The sequence below is a fragment of the Daphnia carinata genome, chromosome 7 (genome assembly GCF_022539665.2).
Source record: "Daphnia carinata strain CSIRO-1 chromosome 7, CSIRO_AGI_Dcar_HiC_V3, whole genome shotgun sequence".
Lineage (NCBI taxonomy): Eukaryota > Metazoa > Arthropoda > Branchiopoda > Diplostraca > Daphniidae > Daphnia > Daphnia carinata.
In genome coordinates this window covers 4,983,064-5,005,825 of record NC_081337.1, presented here as the reverse complement: position 1 = coordinate 5,005,825, position 22,762 = coordinate 4,983,064, and the positions used below count along the sequence as shown (strand labels likewise).

The 22,762-nt window shown below is 37.4% G+C and overlaps 4 protein-coding genes and 3 long non-coding RNA genes across 12 annotated transcripts; 5 read left to right on the top strand and 2 right to left on the bottom strand.

Annotated features, from left to right (window-relative positions):
• Positions 1–100: 100 nt before the first annotated feature.
• LOC130699415 (ubiquitin-conjugating enzyme E2 variant 2-like) lies at positions 101–1,355 on the top strand. Its single transcript, XM_057521761.2, has 4 exons — positions 101–179; positions 507–655; positions 721–846; positions 916–1,355. The coding sequence occupies exons 1-4, from the start codon at positions 152–154 to the stop codon at positions 1,054–1,056; spliced, it is 444 nt and encodes a 147-aa protein (XP_057377744.1). The 5' UTR covers positions 101–151; the 3' UTR covers positions 1,057–1,355.
• A 30-nt stretch (positions 1,356–1,385) lies between these two features.
• LOC130699413 (serine/threonine-protein kinase Nek5-like) lies at positions 1,386–3,106 on the bottom strand. Its single transcript, XM_057521760.2, has 2 exons — positions 1,600–3,106; positions 1,386–1,537 (listed from the first exon to the last, which is right to left on the bottom strand). The coding sequence occupies exons 1-2, from the start codon at positions 2,885–2,887 to the stop codon at positions 1,386–1,388; spliced, it is 1,440 nt and encodes a 479-aa protein (XP_057377743.1). The 5' UTR covers positions 2,888–3,106.
• An 816-nt stretch (positions 3,107–3,922) lies between these two features.
• On the top strand, positions 3,923–6,305 carry LOC130699412 (ileal sodium/bile acid cotransporter-like). 2 transcript variants are annotated; one of them, XM_057521759.2, is made up of 6 exons: positions 3,924–4,083; positions 4,150–4,933; positions 4,997–5,132; positions 5,195–5,366; positions 5,438–5,658; positions 5,765–6,305. In XM_057521759.2, exons 2-6 carry the CDS (start codon positions 4,380–4,382, stop codon positions 6,197–6,199), a joined length of 1,518 nt encoding a protein of 505 aa, XP_057377742.1. In that variant the 5' UTR covers positions 3,924–4,083; positions 4,150–4,379; the 3' UTR covers positions 6,200–6,305. The 2 variants fall into 2 exon arrangements, with proteins under 2 accessions (XP_059352158.1, XP_057377742.1); XM_059496175.1 differs by having other exon boundaries at positions 3,923–4,933.
• Positions 6,306–6,499: 194 nt separating this feature from the next.
• Positions 6,500–8,933, top strand: LOC130699420 (uncharacterized). Of its 4 annotated transcripts, XR_009421480.1 has the most exons (9): positions 6,500–6,574; positions 6,680–6,773; positions 7,010–7,161; positions 7,362–7,446; positions 7,664–7,834; positions 8,185–8,288; positions 8,346–8,390; positions 8,458–8,577; positions 8,652–8,933. It is a non-coding gene; the product is annotated as an uncharacterized LOC130699420 (long non-coding RNA). The 4 variants fall into 4 exon arrangements; XR_009003437.2 differs by having other exon boundaries at positions 8,346–8,577; XR_009421479.1 differs by having other exon boundaries at positions 8,185–8,390.
• A 63-nt stretch (positions 8,934–8,996) lies between these two features.
• On the bottom strand, positions 8,997–11,564 carry LOC130699419 (aromatic-L-amino-acid decarboxylase-like). Its single transcript, XM_057521766.2, has 11 exons — positions 11,392–11,564; positions 10,913–11,033; positions 10,697–10,810; positions 10,517–10,636; positions 10,333–10,462; positions 10,112–10,260; positions 9,937–10,051; positions 9,753–9,870; positions 9,607–9,697; positions 9,342–9,542; positions 8,997–9,259 (listed from the first exon to the last, which is right to left on the bottom strand). The coding sequence occupies exons 1-11, from the start codon at positions 11,469–11,471 to the stop codon at positions 9,056–9,058; spliced, it is 1,443 nt and encodes a 480-aa protein (XP_057377749.1). The 5' UTR covers positions 11,472–11,564; the 3' UTR covers positions 8,997–9,055.
• Positions 10,949–14,686, top strand: LOC130699421 (uncharacterized). The gene is made up of 11 exons (XR_009003438.2): positions 10,949–11,085; positions 11,845–11,971; positions 12,094–12,595; positions 12,658–12,708; positions 12,777–12,862; positions 12,923–13,027; positions 13,093–13,199; positions 13,538–13,814; positions 13,902–14,042; positions 14,108–14,155; positions 14,221–14,686. It is a non-coding gene; the product is annotated as an uncharacterized LOC130699421 (long non-coding RNA).
• Positions 14,687–16,060: 1,374 nt separating this feature from the next.
• LOC130699422 (uncharacterized) lies at positions 16,061–16,582 on the top strand. Of its 2 annotated transcripts, none has more exons than XR_009003440.2 (3): positions 16,061–16,206; positions 16,263–16,350; positions 16,426–16,582. It is a non-coding gene; the product is annotated as an uncharacterized LOC130699422 (long non-coding RNA). The 2 variants fall into 2 exon arrangements; XR_009003439.2 differs by having other exon boundaries at positions 16,263–16,369.
• The last annotated feature ends 6,180 nt before the right edge of the window (positions 16,583–22,762 follow it).

Genomic DNA, 22,762 nt, shown 5'->3' with positions numbered 1-22,762 from the left:
TTATTACGAAATATTTTTCTTTTTCAACATAAACCATTAGTGTTTACAATTATATCCGTAAAATGTCGCATAAAATAGTTTGCTAGTTTGCATCGTTTGGCTTTGGAAAAGCAATTTGGCAACTCGGCGGACTAAAAATTGTCATTTCAAGATGGCAACCACAGGAGTAGGATCAGCGGGTATTTTTTACTGCCATAAATTTCATTTTAAATAGCTTAAGTTTGGTTACTAGTTAAAATTGTACTCCAAATTAACGAAACAAATATGCTTGCTTCTTTTGAGTTAATTGGCAAATAAGTTAAAGTGTCCAATATTTGGCAAAAGTCGTATCGGCTTTGAGGCCGATGACTTGTTTTGCTTTACGTCTCATATACTGTCAGTTCTGTCAAAAGAGTGTCGAAATGCGCTAGTGTTGTTTATATGCTAGTTGCATACTTATTTTTTCTTCATTTTGCTTGATTTACATTTTACCTTTACTAACTGGCACTTCTTTCATCTTTCCGCAGATGTGGTGGTGCCACGAAATTTTCGACTTTTAGAAGAGCTTGAGCAAGGTCAGAAAGGAGTCGGTGATGGAACTATCAGTTGGGGTTTGGAAGATGACAGTGATATGACCCTGTCTCACTGGACTGGCATGATCATTGGCCCCCCTCGAGTAAGTTTCTCTTTTTGATGCTTAATTTTCTTTAAAAAAAAAAAAGTGTGTAATTTTTTTTGTAGACTGCATTTGAAAACCGCATGTACAGCTTGAAAATTGAGTGTGGTATGAAATACCCTGAAGAATGTCCACTGGTCAGATTTACCACTCGGATCAATATGAATGGTGTGCACAACACAACAGGAATGGTATGGAATAATGAAAACAAACGGTGACATTATTAGGCAAAAATTCAATTTATTATACATTTCTGGTAGGTTGACAAAAGGATGGTCAGCATCTTGATTAAGTGGCAGCGTAACTACACGATCAAAACAGTACTGCAGGAATTAAGACGAATGATGACTTTGAAAGAGAACATGAAGCTGCCCCAGCCACCAGAGGGAACCAACTTTTAAGATTAATTCGTTCCACTTTTTTTGTCCTTTTTGTTGAAAGCACGAGCAGTCATACAGAAAAGGGTCTTTGATGGAAAGGGACAGAGACCTGTCTTTTTTTGTTTGATGTGGCCTTTGATGTCCATTCGCTAAAGAAATCGACTCAGAAACAGTAACTTGAATCTTTCAGTTTGGTATTTCTCCTCTCTCATTCCTATTTGAATTTTTTTGTTGATTTCTTGCTTGATGGGAGGGGAAATCCAGTGCTGGGTCTGTCAACTCAAGTCAGTTAGGTCATGAAATAAAAAATATCCCTCCTGTTTTTGCAGTTCTCAAGAAAACGTCTAACGCTAAAAGCTGTGGTCGTTGAGGTAAAGTCGGCGCTGGAAAACGAAGAAATCCACTAGCTCGTTGACGGAAGACGAAGAAACTTTGTTAAATAGGCGATCTCGTACGACGTCTTCCACCGCTGTCACTGCTGCATTTGCCAGGCGGCTACTAACTAGAGAGAAGAAGAAAAGGTTACGCCCCAGCGTGAAAATCAATGAACAAAGTGACACCTACCATCCTTGAGTAACGCGACCCCATGCACTGCTTCCAGAGAGACGATCCATCGTTCCAGTCGGTGAAATGGACTTTCGTCAGTTTCCCTCATTATGGTAGTCTGTTGATTGCCAACAATATCAGAATCGACGGAACGCTGTGACTCATCGGATTCTTCGTAAGTGTTCTCGGATAGATGGTCGAGGGACCATCGTGAAGAGTCATTTAGGATGAAGGTTGCCTCATCTGTCACGGTAAGTGAACTGAGGGCCCCGATTAACGTTTGCGTTGGAGGATTCCACCGTCTTCGAGGATCCTTTTTGGTCTTGACTGTTTGGTTCTTGCCCTTGACAAATGTTGATTTGGCAGGTCGTGACAGTAATGGGTTGGCATAGACAGAAAGTAAACCTTTGCGGTTCGACGGAGAGGAGCTGACTTTTCGTTTTGTCGACGATTGATGTGCTTGTTTGCTTGAAAACAGGCGTTTCCGGAGAAGTGCTTCAGCTGACGGCCGTTCCTCGGGATTCTTTCTCAACATGGTCGCTACAGTTTGACGTAGCTCGTAGCTGTAACGAGCCGGCATTGGAGGGAAGTGACCCCGTACTATGGCAATCAACAGCTGATTCATGTTACGTCCCGTGAAAGGTGGCCGCAACGTCATTAACTGATACAGGACGCATCCCAAACTCCAGATATCGCTCTTGCTGTTGTATTGGCGATTGCCGCAAATCTCGGGCGACAAGTATCCGGGCGTCCCGACGCACGTTCGAGCCATTTGTCCCGTTCGTTCTAGCACTTTGGCCACACCAAAATCGCCAAGTTTGAGCACCAAAAGATTGGCCGTGACGAATATGTTGCCCGTTTTTATGTCCCTGTGCAGAATTTTTCGCTTGTGAAGGTAATCTAAAGCTGAAACGAGTTGCTGAAACCAACTAAGAATTTGTTGTTCGGGGAACGGAACACCTCGTCGTTGGCGAATGACAGCTGCAACATCGCCACCGGGACAATATTCCATCACGAGGCACAAATTGCCCGTGATGGGCGATTCGAAAGAGTCAAAATAACGAATGATGTTGACGTGATTTAACTGAGACAAGAGTCTGCCCTCTTGACGGGCAGCCTCACGTTGTTTTTCGTCGCGAATGCAGATTTCTTTCAGCACGTAACTTGCGGCTCCATGTTCTGTTTTGAAGTCACGGGCGCCATCCACTCTGAAGCCGTGCGTGTCCGTCGTCTTCATCTTAATCAAGTAAACAGTTCCAAAAGATCCACGTCCTAGCACTCTTTCCTTAATGTAGTTCAACGCCATTTTGGTTATCTTCTTGCTTCCTCTTAGTTGTGTGATTTCTCGTTTGTTTTGTTTTAGACGCGTGCGTCACCAAGACAACCAGCAAGTTTCCTTTTTTTTATTCGAAGATATTGGTGTCACTAGTTTGCCCAGTTTTTTTCGTTCAACAAAATACTTGCTATTCATTTCATTGCTCAGCCTCTTTCTCCAAGCATTTGAGAATGTAGATCGACCATCGTCTACTGCCCCATTGCCGCTAATGCTGATTCATTAACTTGAATGGCCACAAGAGGCAGTCTTGAAGACATGTTGATCGTTTTCTTTTTTTTTTTAAATAATGACATGATGATATTGACATTCCAATAATGGAACAAACAATTTCTCGCTGCTGTGGTACTCAAGATTTTTAGGTTCATGCTCATGAAATTGATGCGGAGAAATTTGGGGTTGTTTAAAAGGCTTTCTTTAGTGACGTCATTTTGCTAGTTTGTTTATCCACCGTTGAACTCTCTATTCTGTATATTCTTTTTTAGTTCATGTCGACTCCCATTAGAGCAACTGGTTCCCGACCGCTGCCGCTGGGGGTTCCCGCGTCCTGTTGTTGGCGATGCGAACGACCGAGACAAAAAAATCGAAAATAATTGACTAGAGGCTTACCTCATTTGATTTACGGAAGTTCTTGGATTTCAAGTTCAATGCATCGTTCGGTTAATTGCCATAATTTCAGCCAAGAAACCAACATCTGTTGCAAAATGATGAAAACATGTTTGTCAATGGGATCCGCTAGAGGCTATTGCCTTGAGAGCAGGTTATTTCACCTTGCAATTCATCCCAGTTGTCTCGTACCTGTCAGTTTTAAATCTCGGCTTGAATGCATCAGTTGTGGATTTCCCATCGGAAGTGTTCCCAATCCACAGTTGTTATTGCATTTAGCTCGCTAGTTCTTTTAAAACAAAGGTGTCTGTTGCCATCACCCAAGTCCAAGCCAGTTTTTTAAGTCATCATACGAGTTCCAAAGAACGTCTTTCGAGAGAGGGAGAAAAGAGAAAGTATACAAGACTTTCACCAGTGCAACTTTCACATCGTGTACGTAAGAACAACTCGACGCCTTAAGCAAAGTGTTGAATTCAAAAGAGCTGAGGGGCATCGGTGTTCATTGTTCAGGTTTGCATGCGGCAGTGACATAGAAGAAACTGGAGGATACAGGTGTCGTGCAGGTGAGTTGGCCCATTCATTTTAATCTGCGGAAATGCAAAAAATATCGTTCTTTGTTATTTCAACAGGATACCGCTTATTTGGCAGTTCCGCTCTTTTCGCTTACGAAATTCAAGTACAAAAGTTTTAGGATTCGCGTGAGCATAACAATGAGAAAATAAATAATACAAAAAAAGTCGGCCAACTAGCCACACATTCTCCCCTCATCCTGTACGCGTATTGTTACTGTTAGTTATTTGGACGGTAGCTTTCTGCTTTTCTTTCCAGCGTGTAGTAGTTCAGTGACTGTGTTCTGGTTATGTTGTGCATAATGTGGTCTGCGAGTTCTTCAAGTGCGACGTGTTGCTCCTTTCTTATTCTAGCCCTCATTACGTTTACAGTCAATGGTCAAAACAATCAAACGTTGTCCAGCATTGAAACTAGCCCATGGCAACTGGTCGCTGATCCTCCAAAGCTCGAAAGGATCACCGAAAGGTCTCCGTATACTATCAATTTAACTTTGACGTATAACGGAGAACACGGTGATTCATCCCCGAAATACGTTACATCACCGCAAGCTTTCCGGTTCGTCGTGAAAGTCTTGATGTCCAATCGTCAGACAGTGGCATTCAGTAAGAAACAGGAAATCGAGTTCGAATGGGACGACATTGTGGACGCTAATGTCAGCAGCAAAACCCTCGAAATCACTGGACAAGTCATTGGCTATGTCAGCCTCGACTTTGTCCTGGACATCTTACCAGCCAAGCCCCTCCAACGAAATGATACTATTGCTTTCGAGTCTGTTCCTGTTCTCTCTGGCTATTTAGTGACAGTGGTACGAGCCAGTGATACGCTGGATACCGTTTTCACCATGTAAAAAAGATTTTTGTTCAATGAGTTTCATCTGTCCAATGGTAACACATTTCAATTTCGCAGAATCATGGTTATCATGGCGGCGCTCAACTTGATAAACATGGGTTGCGCACTTGACATGGCCATCGTGAAGCAAAGTATTATCCGTCCAGTTGGAGTAATAGTTGGATTCATTTCTCAATTTACCTTTATGCCACTGGTGAGTTTGACTGCATCTTGTGGAATGACTTCATCTGACAGGTCATTCTTGTTTCACTCAAGGTTGCATTTGGTGTAGCCATGCTGATAATACCGGACTCCCTCATGGGTTTCGGACTGTTGGTGATTGGAGTTTGCCCTGGTGGCATAGCCTCTAATTTCTGGACGTTGCTTCTAGATGGTGATGTCAATCTCAGCATCACCATGACGTTTGTTTCATCCCTCGCCGCCATGGGTCAGTCAAAATTTCGGTTTCAATTTGGATTTTTCAATTAGAGACCTGTCTTGATGTATTTAAATTATTAGGAATGATGCCATTGTGGTTGTGGTTGCTGTCTGGATTTTTTTTACCGGAAGGCTCGTCCGTTCAAGTGCCTTATGTCAACATGGCCATTTCTTTAATTCTGTTGACATTCCCGTTAGGAATAGGAATTTTAATTCGTCGCTTCAAATTGCCACTTGCCGAATTTCTTACTGGCAAAATTCTCAAAAAATTCTCGATTTTCTTTATCATTTTCATCTTCGCGGTAAGTCTGCAAAACTGTAAAGCCGTGCTAAACAGAGTGAGATTGATGACGATCGGAATGTTAATCAACAAACCATTTTTTTTTTTTATGTCGATTTTCTTCATAGTTGGGCTTCTACAGTATGTCGCACATCTTCATTCTTATGGACTGGATCTTACTGGCAGCAGGGCTGGCAGTAACAGTGTCAGGTTTCCTATTTGGCGCCATTTTCGCCTGGATTACGCGCCTCAATCGTCCCCAGATTATAGCTGTTTCCTTAGAAACAGCTATGCAAAATGCTAATATCGCTTTCGTCCTACTGAAGACAACACTTCCGACGCCATACAGCGATATTGCTGCTCTACCAGCCATTGCCCAGATCATCATGACGACTTCCATTTTGTTCATTTTCTTAGGTATTAACTTTTCGTACAAGTGCTATCAGAAAAACTGTACGGAAAAAGAGAAAGTAAAGGAGGAAATAGAAACAATAAGTTCCAGTGGGTATCGTAACAAAGGATATTGTGCTGACCATGACACTACAGTCGTCAATCCACTTTAATCTAACCATTTTGAATTGTAAATAAAAATAACCAAAACCTGTACTCTACGTGTTCGTCACATTGTGATTCTAAGACGCAATACACTGATGCCGCATTGTTATAATATATATTTTATTTTGTTCAATTAAATACAAAAATAAAACTAATCATAGGTGTTCAACACTTGAATACCCCTTTACTTTTTCACATTAAACAAAAATGTAAAAATTAATTGACATTCGTAATTTAACTGTTTGCTAAAATTAACCGTAAAAAATTTTTAACCGCCAGATGTCAATGCTATCGACGAGAGCTGTCGATGGCTTTCGATTTGTATCTTTTCGTCCACTTCAACCACGTCTTCCACACGTGGTACAGTAGTCGCCATTATTCTGGTAAAATATTAGTAGCGAGATCGAAAAGTGGTCAAGGCATTTTATAATCAATATTAAGATTTTTGCAAAATAAAAAAAAATTCATTTGTTCTCGCATTATTACAGCTTAAACAAAGTGATTGAAATGGTGCCGTTATTACGAAACATTCTGTACTCGGGAAAATGGACTGTAACCACGATGGAAATTTTCTTAAACTAAGTACGTCACTTATGTATAGCCCAAATTTATTCCTACTTTTGCTTACATCCTTGCATTAATCTGTCATTTCTTTGTGGAATGTTGGAGTTATGAAAGGTGAAATTATATTGAGTGGGCACGTTAGCATGTAGCTGGCAGTTCAGCTATGTGTATCAAGATACTCTTCCAGTTATATTAACATTTTTTCTTTTTAATCTGTTGGACAGCAGTAAGCTCATTTTCTAATTTCATTTTAGAGATGCCTCGAAAATTCACCAAATATGGCAGCAAGAAACCTGTTTGTGGGAGCAGTAAATGAGTCCGACAGCCCAATTTGAAATGCTACCAATAAGTGGCTTGTAAATTTAATCTGCGTCTGGTGTTGTATTCAAACCAATAGTTTGAAAAGGTCAGTTTTTTCTAATATTGAATTTGTCTAGAGTTAGTTTTCTTCTACCTCTATGTATCAGCTTTTATCTTGGAAAACAAAGTAAAATTATTAGAAGTGAATCAATTTAAAGTTAGCATGAATGGAATTGTGTTTCAGCTTTCTGTATGTGTTGCACTCTGAAATCTGTTGGAAAGTAATAAAATTTTGTTCTGCTACAGGTGACATCTTATCTAATGAAGGACATCACCTCTTGTGACTGAGGTTTTCTGAATTTTTTGGTGTATGCTGATTTGGATGAAACAGGTATTGAATCTTTATTGAATTTTTCTTTTGACCTCTTAACTAATCAGCTATTTCCCTATGGAAATAGTGGTAGTACTAGAGGTGAAATTATATTGAGTGGGCACGTTAGCACATAGACTGGCATTTCAGCTGTGTGTATCAAGATACTCTTTCAGTTATGCTTAGGGTTTTCAAGAATCTGTTGGATGTTAACTACATTGTCATGTTTCTTCCTTAGGTGATGTCCTGTTTGGAAAGTCCATCACATTATGGGGCTTTGATTGCATTATGTGATCCTCAGACTATTCCATTGCTTGGCCAGAATACTATTCGTGAATGAACAGTCTTCTGTGATCAGTGAAATATCAAAATGAGTTCAAAAACATCCTTCATGGTTTTGACCAAAGAGGTATTATACCTAAATGTTTAGTACTAGTTTCTCGTAACCTCTAACTAATCCGCTATTTCTCATTGGAAATGGGGGAATTATAAGAGGTGAAATTATATCGAGTGGGCACGTTAGCATGTAGACTGCTATTTGGTTTACGTGTATCAAGAAACTCTTACATGACTAAATTAAGATAATTTTAATATGAAACTGTTCCGTCATAGTGTTTACAGATTTGGATGGTTTGCAATTCATTGCAATTAAAATTTTCCATTATGATCTATTGTTATGTTTTTATTTTGAACAGTAGTGAAATCGCCTAGTTTTTTTGTGCATCTTGATGAAATTATAATTATCCGTTGTAATTGCAGATCCGTACCGTCTGCAAAGATCCAAGAAGTAGCAACAGTGGAAATATTCTGTCTGCTTCCTCATTTTCTACGAGATGGAAGGATCAAGTCTAGTCTGGCAATTTGTAAATGTTTTGCAATATTTCTGAATGTAAATGTAATTTTTCAACTTTCTTCTCAAGGAATATAAGTGTTAAGAAATGTCACTGGAGAATACCACCTATTTGGTGAGTTATAAAAGTGTGCTACAGAGAAAATTTCCAGAGGATTGGCTTTTACGTTATGGTTAGGAAGATCGTAAAACTAGTAGGGAAGAAACTGTTTTATAGTTCGCTAAGATTTGCACACCTAACATAATGCGGGCATCGTCAACGAAGAATCCTCGAGTGTGGAGACCTCCATAGTATTTCAGTGGTAACCCAGTATATTGCTTGAAACATTTATGATTACTTCAATAATATGCAAATAGTTAATGGATTGTATACCAGGAAAGTCTCAGCATAGCAAAGCTGTAAGGGATGTGAAAATTCCTAAGTATTTTGAAAAGATGAGATACTGTTCATTATCATGTAACGCTGGTTGATAGAAAGAAATATTTGGTGGTGAAAAATGGTATGAAGTTGATGACGAACGTCTGTAAAAATTTTCCTGGCAGTGATTTCACAGCTTGAAGGTAATCACTTGTTTCATGTATGCGTTGCTGTGCTTTTCCATTTTATTTTATTAATATTTTCAATTCGACCTAAATTTTCTTCTAATGAACAGTTCGAAAGCAGTTTAAATGGCGTCCAAAACTTAATTTAATTTTGTTTTTGAAGGTTGCTGTATACATATATTATAAGCAAAACAGGAAAAAAAAACATCAAATAACATTTAAAAATGGTCATGAATGTTACAGCAATTCTGGCTGGCCCATGAGATTGTCGGCTTGACTGCTGACCTCTTGCCAAGCATAAACGATATCGCGTGATTCAGTGTAACGAGAGCAGACAGCTAAGCGGAGAACAAATTGTCCACGAAGTTTGGCCGGTACCATGTGTATGCGTCCAGAGTCGTTAATTCTTTTCAGTAGTGCCTCGTTCCGACTGTTTTCTCCCTTTTTAAATTCAACATTTTTATGATATAATTTTTCATAAGGTTCATTCGTTAAAAAAAAAAAGGGGGAGGAGTTATAATACCTTCATACGGAAGCAAACAAGGCCCATGGCAGGTGGTACAGGAATTTCGAAACGGTCATCTTTAGCAACGAGTTGGTGGAATTCATTAGCCAGCTGAATCTGCTGGCGGATGTGACCCCGCAGGCCCTCTGCCCCGTAAGAGCGCATGACGAACCAGAGCTTCAATGAACGGAATCGTCTGCCAAGGGGGATCTGCCAATGCTGTTCGATACCGTGTAAGTGTAAAGTTTGTTGTCATCTTTAGTAAAGTGCATGTAATGACTACCCTGTAATCTGGGGCTTGTCCCTGTCGATCATGTTTCAGGTACAAAGGGTCCACGTTGAAAGCATCCACCACGTCATTGGCATTTTTCAACCTGTCAACAAAAAATGTATTAAAGTTTTATTATTATTTTTTTAACTTCTCCTTACCACATGGCGGAACAGTCGAAATTGATTAATAGCCATTTGTGTGGATTAAAGTTGAAAGAGTCAGCCATTTCAAGGCCGTTTAAATAATGACGATATTCGTCACAAATGAATGCTGAGCCTATTTTGAATCAGTTCTTGTATGATTATTTCTTTTCTATGTGCTAGGAAGTTGTCACAATGTTACCAGCGTATGCGGCGTCAACGTGGAGCCAAATGTTCTGGAACTCTTGGCAAACGGATCCAATCTCGGAAAGGTCATCGAAAGCGCAGGAAGGAGTGGTACCCAAAGTTGCGGTAACCTAAATATTGCATAACTATTTATTGGCTTGATGATGCTAATCAGGCTGCTTGTATTTTACGAAAAAAGGGATGAATCCTTTGGCTCTGTCTTCTTCCATGGCCAATTTGAGAGTTTCTCCCCGCAGACTGAAAAATTCGTCAGTCTGAAGAAGACGAACACGAACGCCGGCCAGAATACCAGCCCTTTCTACCGACGAATGAGACTGGTCTGGAATATGTTAATGAAAGTTACATGCTAAGTATACCTTCTTTAAATAATTTGTTGCATTGAAAGACTTACCTGACGAATAGGCCAACAGATTACCAACGATTTGGCTTTCATCGATGTTTGAGTCCATTAACTTCAAACGTTTAATGGCTTTGGATTTGGCCGCCAAGAGAGCTACAAGTGTAGCTTCACTTGCTGTTCCCTACATTTATAATGAGGTGAAATGGCATTTGGCTAGAAAAAGTGAATTGCATACCTGAATTACCCCACCTCCTGTACCCCCGGAACAAGCAAGGAACTGAGAGGGTAAACCTAATAATTGTCCCAGCCAATCCATCATGACTACTTCCAGGTCAGTGCAAGCAGGACTCGCAATCTTTATATATTATAACCGTCGATAACATTAAATAACAGATTTGCAAATGGTCATAATTACCCATGAAAAACCAATGCAGCCGATAGCGTCGCTCAACATGTCAGCCAGAATAGCCGGCCAAGAGTTTCCCGTCGGGAAATAAGCGTGAAAATGAGGAGAATGCCAATGCGTAACCTAAAGGCAAGTAAGGTTTTTTGCTTTTAATATCTGCATTTTGCATTGAAACGTGTGTAAATTCAATTTTGATTAAACAGATGAATTTTTAAATATAATTACTCCAGGCATAATGATGCGTTCAATGTCCTGGAAAATGGCCTGCCACGGCTCCCCGCGTTCCGGAGCAGCTTCAGGAATCATTTCCCGTATGTAACCAGGCTGAACTGTTGGTAGAACACGCCTACATTTTTCATCAACGAAATAAGCCATACGACGAGGAGGAAAAACCCAATGTAATATTATTTTCTCCACTTCATTAGTTGCACGATAAGCTTGGTAATAATTCAGTCAAGACGAGATCCCAACTTAATTGGACGATGAATCAGACAGTCTTATTACTTTACGCAAAAGGCCAAAGAAGATGATGAAAGGGATGGGGGAGAAGCTGACATTTCCCTCGGTTTGCGGCTCGAGTTGATAACACTCGCAACAGCTTCCCTTGGGAAATGTGGAGCTCACGAAAGAGGATCAGAATTCTTCTACTTTGAACGAAAAATGCGTATATCAACGCGCCAGACTAGCTGGAAAATGTTACAAACCTGCTACGTATGTTTTCCAGATAGTCGATGATAAAGTCGATCATTTCGTGGGCGGCAGCTCGAAATTGTTGCGCGTTCATCTTTGAATGAACAAAAACACTACTTATTTAGAATGCAAATCAAACAGAAGCGCGCGTTGCTTGTCGTCCAAGAAAAAGAACTGAGAAGAACAGTAACGAGGAGTGTGGGCTTTTATACGCGTTAGTTGAGAGGGACGGCTGCGCGCATGCCTGTACATTACGATGGGAAATGTAGTGCAGGAACGGCCACTGTTATGTTAAGAATACAATCAAAATTGATGAAATTACAGTTCAGCTCAATGGATTGCATTAGCGAATGCTGAGCGGTATGGAATAATCAAAGCGAGATCGATGGATTCAATTTTCTGAAAAAGCTTTCAAATGCCGGGGGGGGGCAACGATCATTAATTCAACGTTTTTTTTGTATTTTCAGGGATCGGATCTTGAGTGCACCGTGATGGCTAAACAAATAGCGCGATAGAGAATCGGGCATTTCAAAGAAGAGGCAAGAGCCTCATCCATTACACTGACGAAATTGACATTCAACAGGATATCCGATGGTATTTCTTTTTTATTCCCTTTCCGTATTATAAAGAGTGCCGAAACTTAGATGCAATCTCGTAATGATTCAACATAAAAGTTTCTTTGTTTTTCATTTGTGTTTTGGTTTTTTTTTTTTCAGTTGCAATCTTTAAGAACAAGTTGCAGCATCTGCGCGATCTACGTTGCCTGCGTGACAACCGTCTAATTGCTATTCTTTCCTCCTTTTCATTCTTCGCTGTCGTCATTCGTGAGAGGCGAAACGAATCATCTGGGTTGAAAGTGGCTCTATCGACGTTCCAGCACATCCGCAATAATCTCAGTTGAGTGAGCAACCATTCCAATAAAAGACAAATTGTCCTATACAAAAGAGATGTAACGAGCGAAGAGCGGATTTTCGACGAACGTGTCTCTTCGTATGGAAACTATTATTCTCTTTGACTCATTTTCTGTTCCATCGATTTTTTTTTTAAATTACAAATCGAGTAAAATAGGCACGGCTAAAAATGTACGAAGAGATAAAATCACTTGGGTCTATTAATTGGAAAACAATTGCGACAGTCGACACGATTATTATGAATTTCATTCGGATAAACAGATTGACACAGACGGGACATCAAAAGCCAATCGGCGGTAGGACCAAGGTATTCTTTTTCAATTTACATTTCATTTGTTTCAGTGTGATTCACATTTCATTTTGATGTAGGCGATGGTGTCCTGATGTAGGGATTGTTGTCATTGATTTTTGTTTTTAGCGGTAAATTTAATTTGTAATTGTTCGTTATTAATTTTTTTAAAATTTCATTTTCTCGATATGCATTTCAGACGGGCAATTGTTACTACGACGAGAGGAACTTCACGCGTGAAGCATCATCGCCAATGAAATGAGATGGCCGCCAAGAAGTTGTCAAGTACCAGTGTAAAGAAATATATCTTGTTTGTAATTCTATTTTTTTTTAAATCTATTAAAGGGATAACCAGACCGACAATCACTTTTCTATCTCCTTGCTATTCGGACCGACCTCGCCCTGTTTCGGACACGTGTAATAAACTGTTACTGAAGAATGAGGGAAGACGTGAGTAGAATGACAAATAACTCGAAGACATTCCCGATCATTAATACGTTTGCGTTTGTTGCCAGATCAACGAAGAAACCGAAAAGGTGGAGTCGTTCTATGCCAAACTCTATTGTGATGCATTCTGCCAGAGAGAAGTTGGACCAAACATCAGAGGATTTGCACTCATATTGTAACTAATTCATATTTTGTTATTTTCACATTACTCTTAAATTTCTGATGCACTGCCTCTTGTTTAGGGGTGATTCATTTTTTTTTTTATGGGTGCTTTTCCCCAATTGCTTCGCTATTAATTATTAACAACTCTTTGCTTTGGTTTAGTTTGATTAGATGTTTTCTTCATAAACAAGGATGTATTGAGAAATTTCTTGTTCCTTCAAAGTTGGACCACTTTGAAGGAACAAGAAATTTCTCAATACAGGTCCATTTGCTTATGCAGAGCTTGCAAGTGGCGAGCATCATAACATATGGCACATATATTAAAACTAACAAAAATCACAAATATCACAGGTACTTGACCGTTTGCCAGTCGAGGAAAGAAATCTTCCATGACAAGATTGTTTTCCCCATAATTTTTTATGCCACTATCTTCTGTTGGAAACACATGAGAAGTGGTTTAATGTCAACAGGAAAAATGATTAATTTTAACTACTTGGTTGACGATTAATAAAGTTTTTTTTTTTTTTGCAAAGAAAGTGTGATGATTGTTACTGCCAATCAGCGGAAACTGGTGAGCTGTTCAACTGGCTGTTAGCCACTCACCTTGAGTATTTGATCTCATACAACGGTCAGATTGTATAAACTTTATTTTGCCAGCTTCAGAAATCTTTCAATTGTACAGAAAATTTTAACTAACATTAAGAAATTATTATAGGAAAAGAAATGCAGAATGCTACAGTTTCCTCAGTAGGCCTACGGATATGAACAGTGTAGCAAGTCCAGGTCACCTAACCTGTATGCCATGAAATCTCTAACAACTAGTTTACATAGATGATTTGAACCACTTATCCAAAGGGTAACAATTTGAAATTCATCGAAACAAAAATTCCAATAATGTTCTTCTTGACTTGTTCTAAATAGGCAATAAAATTCGACATGACTTTTTAAAAAGTATGGAGGAGTTAACAGGTAAACATTTCGATAAATGTCAATGATGATCAAGTAAGTTGAATTAAGCATCATTTCCATTTCAGGGCCTGATTCCTGAAACAGTGACGTGGGATAATACATTTGCAGGTCAATGGGTTACCTCTTACGCTTCCAATTCCGGATTGTGTTCCCGCAACAAGATGGTTGAGCACGTTTCTCAGTGATTTTGTTTTATGTTACTTCATATCTGTTTTCATATTTGCTTTTATTTGTAAATGTGTGGAGTTATTAGCATTTAAGTTCTAGTAAAAATTACATAGAGATGAGTGTTGAGGGGGTGGTGGAGGGTAGTATGATGTAAATTTGAAATTAATTTGTTAGATAGATTGGGGTAGGTTGTGCTAATCAATCCTAACTTGCATGGGGGTAAGTTTCGAATAGGAAGTTGAGTCAACTTAGTAAAGTTCCTGACTTTTGTAGGCTAAAGGTGAGTTGGGGAAGGAGGAATCTACCACATGTTTGTTGTGTGCAATAGGTAAATGTGTGTAAGTATCGCGAAATTTAATCAAAAAAACCATACAATATGTGCAGGTAAAAGTATAATTAAAAAACCATACAATATGTGTAGGTAAAAGTATAATTAAATTATAGTAATAGCAGCATAGATGTAAGTTGTGTTGTAAACTAATCAAATGTTGGTAAGTTAAACATATTGAGGTTACCTGTTTTTCATTAATTTATATGAAAAGTTGGTAGTTAACTTATTTAACACATAAATATATATAGCTAAATCTTCTTATTACCCTAGGTTCAATCAACGCAGTATTTGCTATTATTGCCCTTGTAACCCAGCAGATTTTCGTTTAGTATTAACACCTTAAAGAATGCATGTCAATAAACTGACTACCATTTTATTTAGAATTAAAATGATAGCCAAAAGATAAATATACTATTGGAATGATATCGTTATATTTTAATTACGCGAAAAATTAACAATAAAAATTCAAGAATTTTTATCAGAAAGTGGCCGCAAACAGTATCGCCATCTATTGGTACAACATTCAGTTGAACTATTTTAGACTCGGTTAAGAAACATGCATGCGTAGCGGAAAATGCTCTAAAACATATCCCCAACATTTGTACGTTAAATTGTATGTTAGCACCAATAATAGTATTTAACAGTATTAAACGTCGAATAAAATATGAGTAACAACTTTGTATCATGAATTTCTTCCGCTGACGGTCCCCCAAACACTATAGCCACCTAGTGCTACGATATTCAGTTTTCTACATTGGGTTTCAGTATTTAATACTTCAAATGCCATAAGGTTCACGCGTAAAAGATATCAATTTTCGTAAACCTTGCTTAATTTAGTTTAAAATACATTATTCCGATGCGAAATTTAACGCTGATCACGAGTATCGGCTTTGTTTTGATATTGGACTTAACAAAATAGAGAAAAACGAAGAAAATGACCGTGGGAAAATTGTCTCCAAAACCGTCAAAAATTGACCATCGTTGGAATTGCTTGAAAATGACAGAATATACTCATAATCGAATGCTGATTCCGAGAAAATTGCTATTTTTTTCATAACATCAACCGTTTTGGAAATACACCGAATTTAAAAACTACTGGCGCGCCAGTACGCTACAGCGCTAGCATGACACATCAAAGTTATTCAATGTTATTTTCATTATTCACACTTGTTCAGTGTTTTACATAAGAAGAAGCAATACATTCCCCACGGTGTCGGGCTTATTTATTTTGTCGGGCTTATTTTCAAGCCCTAACTTCTTGAACATCGGGAGCCGTTGAGTGAAATATAACTGGATACCTTACCACTAGATGGCTATACTGTTTGATGGGTCGTCTGTCAGTATAAATTCATTGTTCATCGTGCTGGTGCGTCTACATTAGGTTGAGAAAAGCCGGAATTATTTTGTCGATCTTATTTTGTCGGGTTTATTTTTAAGCCTAACTTCTTGAATACCGAGAGCTTTTGAGTGAAGTCAAACTTGATTTCTTACCAATAGATGACTATACTGTTTGGTGGGTCGTCTGTCAGTATAAATTCAATGTTTACCACATGTAAGCTTACAGCATTTTTGTTATGCTGGCATGTAATCTAAGTTTTGTAATTTTAGGTGATGGCATTCGCGTTACGTTTAAGTCAAGATCTACTCTACAGTGGGAAAATTTTTTCGTAGAACAAATATCTCCTAGAGCTATGTGGTGCAATATCATTCCGATGGTAAAATGTGTATTCAATTTTAAATAACTTTTGAATTTTCTTCTCTGTATTTGCAGTGACGTGACACTACTGGTTGGTGGGGTAAGCTAGGGACACATCTTTTCCATTTTCCCATCCAATCTGTCAAACAACTTTGATTGTTTGTTATGACTACAGCAACATTCCCTATGTAACCCAACAATACAAAACTTACCACTGTAAACCCGAAAGACAACCAGCCATCTCCTTGTTTTAATTTGGTTTTTGCATAGTATCTTCCTGCGCGGAAGAAAACTAAAAAGTTGTGTCTTAAATTGAATTCGCCGTACATTTTGAAATGTGTTGCAACGTTGGTTGAGTTTTGTAAACAGCCATCAATCGCCATTTGCTAGTTCATTGTCGTGTGTGAAACATGTGGTGTGCATCTTACGGGCTAAATATTGGATACATCAGTCAGAATTGGTAAAGTAATACTTGAGTGAATGTTTCGTCAAGAAAACATTGTTAACCAAAGTCATTGATTCTAATTCTAACAAAAACATTGTTCCACCAGAAACTTTAATTTGAGAAAACCTATGATATTTGAAACTCCTTTTCAAATTACAAAATGAATGGTACATTATTAAGAAGTAATTCTTTTCATGCTGAGTCATTGTTTGTTTCTTGCTAAATTTTAGGGAATATCACAAGTTGTGAACAAGACATTGTGGTGTCTTTGCCATCATTCTCTCATCTCCATGCCAGATGGCCATTATGAAGGACTATAAATGTGTGGTAATATCATTCTTATTTCAGCGGTTTACTTAGTTAGGAAAATCGTTCAGGAATGCTTTGTGTTTCGACTATTTTTAAAATTATTTTTAATAAAAACATTTTCACCCACAACATTTGCAGGTTCTGAGCACTGAGAAAAGATTGTTGCTGATGTAATGATGGACCCCACAGTCCATGACAGAAACAAGTAGGGCAGAAAACGTCATTAATAGCTTATTGAAAAGTTCTGCTGTGTTTCCAGGTTTTGTTTGATATGCTATATTTAAAGAACTGACGTTGGCACCAACTTGATGGAAAAAAGTCATTTCCAATGTGGTAGGAGATTTATATAGAATTGCATTTTCATTCCAATTAAACACGAGAAATTTTCTAGGGCACAGGGAAACTTGGATTTATTTGGTGATCAAGAGTTGGATGGTTTTCCTTAAGTAGCAGTTTGAAATAACCTTTCAAAGCCTAAATTCATCTTTGTAGAAAGGGACTGGTAAGTAAACACAAAGCATTTGTATCTAACTTACATAATTTTCCGTTCAATAGTCAATGTTTTTTTTCCCTCCATGTCATTATAGATGTCCAGTCTTTCAACATGATCTGATCGTAATATAGAGGTGGAGACAATTTTTGGAGTAAGCGTTGACTGTGAAGAAACTATATAGGTAACTGTTTTGTTCTGTGTTATATTAAAACTTCCCCATGTCATTTTCAAGAGATATTTTTTTTTGTTTTTAGATAGTTCTACGGATGTGTAGAGAATGGTGGTTGCAGAGCAGGAGAGTCATTCTTTTATACAATACCTTTCCATTTTTATTATAAATTGTCTTTTGACCCGCTTAATGTAGCTGGAATATGAAATATTGGAATTGTAATGGTAGGACATTTGGCTAGCTATGTCTAGTTTTATTTATATTATATATATTCAATTCTATAATTAATTGTATTATTATAATTAAATTGTTATCTTTTATTACAGGCTGACCAGAATTACAAACACATTTTTGCAGGAGTTTTTCATCTATCATTGTTTTTCAGTGCTCAGAATAATTTGGCTTAGCATAACATTATTTCGGAAACACAGGTCTGTTTTAAATTCCTAACTAGAAACAATTAACATCAAGATTTATAGTTTTCTTCATGTTATTATAGATGCCCAATCTTCCAACAGGATTTGATCGAAATGTAGGTGGAGACCTTTCCATTGTTATTATTATAAATCTTGAAGTTGACAGGAAATATTGCACTTTTAATAAGTATTTAGCAGGAAATATTGCAATGTTGTTAACTGATTGGACACTATCCTGTTTGTGAAAACAGTTATTGTCTAGTTTTATCTGAAAATTATTTTTGGGTAATTATATTTTAATTATTTTTCTGTATAACTTATATTTATTTTATTTATCTAGATTTATTGTTTGTATTGTTGGTCACCAGAGTTACAAACACATTTGATTGCTCATTGGGAGTCTTTCAATGGAATTGTAGTGACAGAACATCTGCCTGGTCGTGGACAAAGATACTTATTTCTAGGTAATTGTATGTTTTGTTAAACATTTATCTATTGGACATTTGAGGCAGCCATGGTACAGTAATATTTGAATGAATGTTTCGCCAAGAAAATATTGATAACATTCATCACCATCAGAAACTTTAATTTGAGGATATTTAATATCTGAAACTCCTTTCAAATTACAAAATGAATGGTATGTGATGAAGAAATTATAAAAAGTCATTCTTTTCATGCAAAGGTTTTGTATTTTTTCTTCTAGAATTTACAGAACATTACAAGTTGTGAGCAAGACATTGTGGTGCTTTGCCCTCATTTTCTCGTCTACATGGCAGATGGCCATTAAGAAGGATTATAAATGTGTGGAAATATCATTCTTCCACATTCCACTATTGCATTATTCTTTGCCATTATTTTCATCTCATACCATGAACAAGTATTGAATTATTAACAATTCATTTAAATTCAACTATTAATTTTCTTTCATGTTATCAGCTCTCCCATAGAACGTGAAGTACCTTCTGTTACACTTACGTGGAACTTAGAACGCAGACACTACCGGTATAAGTGTAAAGAAATTATGCTAATAATGTATAATGACACAATTTACGAATCACGTTTTCTACTCAAGGTAACGAACATACAATGAAAATACTTCAACTATTTATAACAACAAAGAAGTTCAAGAGAAATTAATATACCTGATGTCCGACCATGATGTAGTTGTAGCAGCTCAGTTACATAGGACGATCCTTGTCCGAATGTGAAGTTTCAGCGTTGGCTACCGCCTTAAATACTCGCAGACACGTGCCACGTTATTGCCTTCCCGAAAGAAAAATGTAGGGTGGAGGAACCTAATTCTGAAGGTCGACAGGTCAAAGGACATATTTTTATTTCCAGGTAAGCAAGAGGTTGTGGCCATTCCCCCTCGATTGACCTAATGTGTTTCCAAGGGCCTAAAACAGTTGAATAACCTCGGGCAATTCACAAAAAGAAGAAAAGGAAGACAAATAAAAAGGAAGTGGCTCAGTACTTCGTTTACCACCACGCCATGAACAAGTGTAGATTTCTTGCCTGCAATCCCGGTGTAGTGATTCACAGAACTTTCGCACGTGCACTTGGTTCTCGTCCCCAATCTGTTTTGGTTTCGTATCTAGTCGATTCATTAATTACGCACTAACAACGCATCAGTATCTGGTTTAGTCTCTGCACTGGTTTTGTTCAGTTGATGAATTGTGTTAAGTTGGGTAGTACGATAAGTTTAGATGCAATAGATATACCTAGATTATGGTAAGGATAAGTCAATGTAAGATTAAGTTAAGACTAGCGCTACTTTAAGTAAGGTGTATTGCATCTCACTCGTTCTGGTTGCACAGCACTACCTCGGCCATTTTCCTTCATTTACCTGTAGTGTTCGTTCGCGAAACATTTCCAAGCAATTCCATGTTATTACCTGTTCACACATCTTGCCAATGCTCCACAAATCCCAACATCCTCCCTATTGATACATAACGAATCTATTTTTTGTTTTCAGGAACTTGTAATTAAATTTGATTGTAATTATTGCATGTTAATTCAAATTATTTAAGCGTATTTTTTTCTGTTTTGTTCGCTCATTCAGGAGCGGGGTGAATATGTTGGACGTCGCAGATCGCCAACGAAACAACTAGAACAGCGCCAAGAATTTGCAAGGTAAGGTATTTACCTTAACAATTTTTGTGAACACGTTTTTTTTTTTTATATATTGAGGGAGACTATACCACTGAAGACGGGTGAGTGACTAGGATCGTTGCTGTGACATCAGATTTATTGCTAAAATCTACACCAGGATTATTGCTAAGGTTTGCAAGGTATCAACCTTTTAAGATTTAATGCAATTTAATAATTTTAGGTTTATGCATATTTTAATCGAATTTTTTTCTTTTTTTTTTTTTGTATACAGAAGAGGTAATAGCACCATTGAGGAAGATTGTTGGAAATTGAGGATTGTATCTGGAGTTACCAAAAATGGACATTGGTCTTGGGTATTAATTCTAAAATTTTGCATTGTTGGGCTGTCATTGTTTTTTAAATGTATGTCGGTGATCTTGCGATACTACCGAGGAGGGTGATTGGGAAATAAGGGTTATTACCAAGCATTTTACGGTATTGACCTTAAAATTTCAAGTATTTAATGCTGTGTTTGCTGTTTCTATCTTATGTATCTAGAAAGCAAAAGAGGGGAGATGTTGCACATTGAAGATGATCATCTAGTCCCGAGATGGAAGCCCACTAGGAGGGTTGAATAATGGACGATGAAATGGATAAGTATTGCCAAAACATCATTTGTTTAATTTTTTTTTACAATGTTATTTCATCGTTAGAGTTTCCAGAAAAATGACGAAGGAATGTAAGGTACCAACCTAAGAAATTCATGGTAAGACGTGTTTTTTTTGTTTTGTTTGTGTTTTTTTAGAAGGGGTAATAGCAACACAAAGGATCATTGGACAATGACGTGTACCGTTGGGCTGATCGCCAAGTATTCTTATGTATTAGACATGTAATTTCAAATATTTAATGTTATTTTTTGTTTGTTTGTTTTAGAATGTTATAGAGGAGATTCGAGACTGGAGTATACTAGCTGTGTGAAAAAATTGGTCGATGATTCAGTTAAGTATTGCTAAATTGTCATTTATTTCATGTTTAAACTGTTATCTGTATGTTTTGTCTGGTATCCTGCAATTGCTTTTTCCCAACTAATATATTCTGGCTATTGGGTTATGGTTTCACCTTGCACCGGCACGCACTTTCACTACACCTTTGCCACGTGGTTCTTTTACTGCTTTAGTTAGATTGTATGCACCGGGTAGGGATGGTTGTATTTAGATTATGTAGTACAGCTAACATTGGTATAACGGTTGATAATGGGTCGGTGTATTTTAATTAACACTAATGTTTTGTTTTGTACATGTAATGATTTGATTTTTTCTGTTTTGTTTAAAATGTGGACATTTCTGGAAAATGGAATGGCATAATTTACCCGGTCGATCGGTTCAACCCGCTTTAATAAGCCGATGAAATTTGATGGTGTCAAAACACGTCACATTTTGCAGATATTACATATTTAATAACAAATTCAAGTGTTATCCTACCGACTATTATCTTACAGGCTAGGCTTGAAGACAAGATTGAGCAATATAAACAGGCTGTAAATCTGGATTACCATACGGGGGTATGCGTGCTGCAGCATCAATTGTTTCTCCCATTTTACTTCGAGTTTTTACCTCAGTTTTTTCGGAGTGTATACAGTTAAGCAAATCAAGGATACTGTTACATATTTCAAATTTCATGTTAACGATTCTTTATTTGGCATTTAATTCACGTTTGATTGTTTTAGAATATACTGAAGGCTGTAAGTGAACCGAAGATATGGCAGAATAATCTACACTGTAGATTATCACTTGACATGTCAGTGTAGTGATTCAGAGAACATGTATATATGCAAGTTCATGTAGTTTTCGTATACAACCTAGATATGTTCGTTTTTTTCTTACAAACTGACTAGAATAACATATTTGTTAAATCAACTGGTGATATGTATGTAGGAAAGTCAGCCCTATTGTCATAAATTAAAAATTAAGGCGTAGCGAAAAAAGATATATGAAAAAGATTATTAAGAATTGTAGATTATAAAATATTTCTTTCCGATTGGGTTTCATTTAATACGTTACCCCACAGAAAAGAAATAATACCGCCTAATAATATAAATAATCTATGTAAAATATAAAGCACTTCTAATGATTAGGGTGGATGGTATTGATAATATTGATATTTGATTAAAAATCGGTGACTGTTGTACATATGTTGTGGTATAATAACAGTTATTGATTCAAAAGTCGTAGGTAAAAAGAGATTTAAGTTATTTAAATGATAATAAAAAAATGGAACACTGGTTAACATATTTGAACACTCCGCTGTTAAGCAAACAAGTATAAATGATATATGTTTTACAAATTCATTCATTCAAATTCAACCTTGGTTGTAGAAGTGACGTGAATCTATAGCAACGTTTGTAGTAGGGCTTTACATCCTAAAACTCTGTCATACTGTATTGGTCTAATATCAGTAAACAGATTGAGCTTATCTTGCTACGAATAAGA

Excerpts from the sequence above, each read along its gene's own strand:
- LOC130699415 (XM_057521761.2), top strand. The coding sequence starts at position 152 with ATGGCAACCACAGGAGTAGGATCAGCGG. Across the intron at positions 180-506 it reads CACAGGAGTAGGATCAGCGG|ATGTGGTGGTGCCACGAAAT; the intron begins GTATTTTTTACT and ends ATCTTTCCGCAG. Across the intron at positions 656-720 it reads TGATCATTGGCCCCCCTCGA|ACTGCATTTGAAAACCGCAT; the intron begins GTAAGTTTCTCT and ends TTTTTTTTGTAG.
- LOC130699413 (XM_057521760.2), bottom strand. The coding sequence starts at position 2,887 with ATGGCGTTGAACTACATTAAGGAAAGAGTGCTAGGACGTGGATCTTTT. Across the intron at positions 1,538-1,599 it reads GGTCGCGTTACTCAAGGATG|TTAGTAGCCGCCTGGCAAAT; the intron begins GTAGGTGTCACT and ends TCTTCTCTCTAG.
- LOC130699412 (XM_059496175.1), top strand. The coding sequence starts at position 4,380 with ATGTTGTGCATAATGTGGTCTGCGAGTTCTTCAAGTGCGACGTGTTGC. Across the intron at positions 4,934-4,996 it reads CTGGATACCGTTTTCACCAT|AATCATGGTTATCATGGCGG; the intron begins GTAAAAAAGATT and ends TCAATTTCGCAG. Across the intron at positions 5,133-5,194 it reads AATTTACCTTTATGCCACTG|GTTGCATTTGGTGTAGCCAT; the intron begins GTGAGTTTGACT and ends GTTTCACTCAAG.
- LOC130699419 (XM_057521766.2), bottom strand. The coding sequence starts at position 11,471 with ATGAACGCGCAACAATTTCGAGCTGCCGCCCACGAAATGATCGACTTT. Across the intron at positions 10,261-10,332 it reads TCTGTTGGCCTATTCGTCAG|ACCAGTCTCATTCGTCGGTA; the intron begins GTAAGTCTTTCA and ends AACATATTCCAG. Across the intron at positions 9,871-9,936 it reads CGTTGACGCCGCATACGCTG|GCTCAGCATTCATTTGTGAC; the intron begins GTAACATTGTGA and ends GATTCAAAATAG.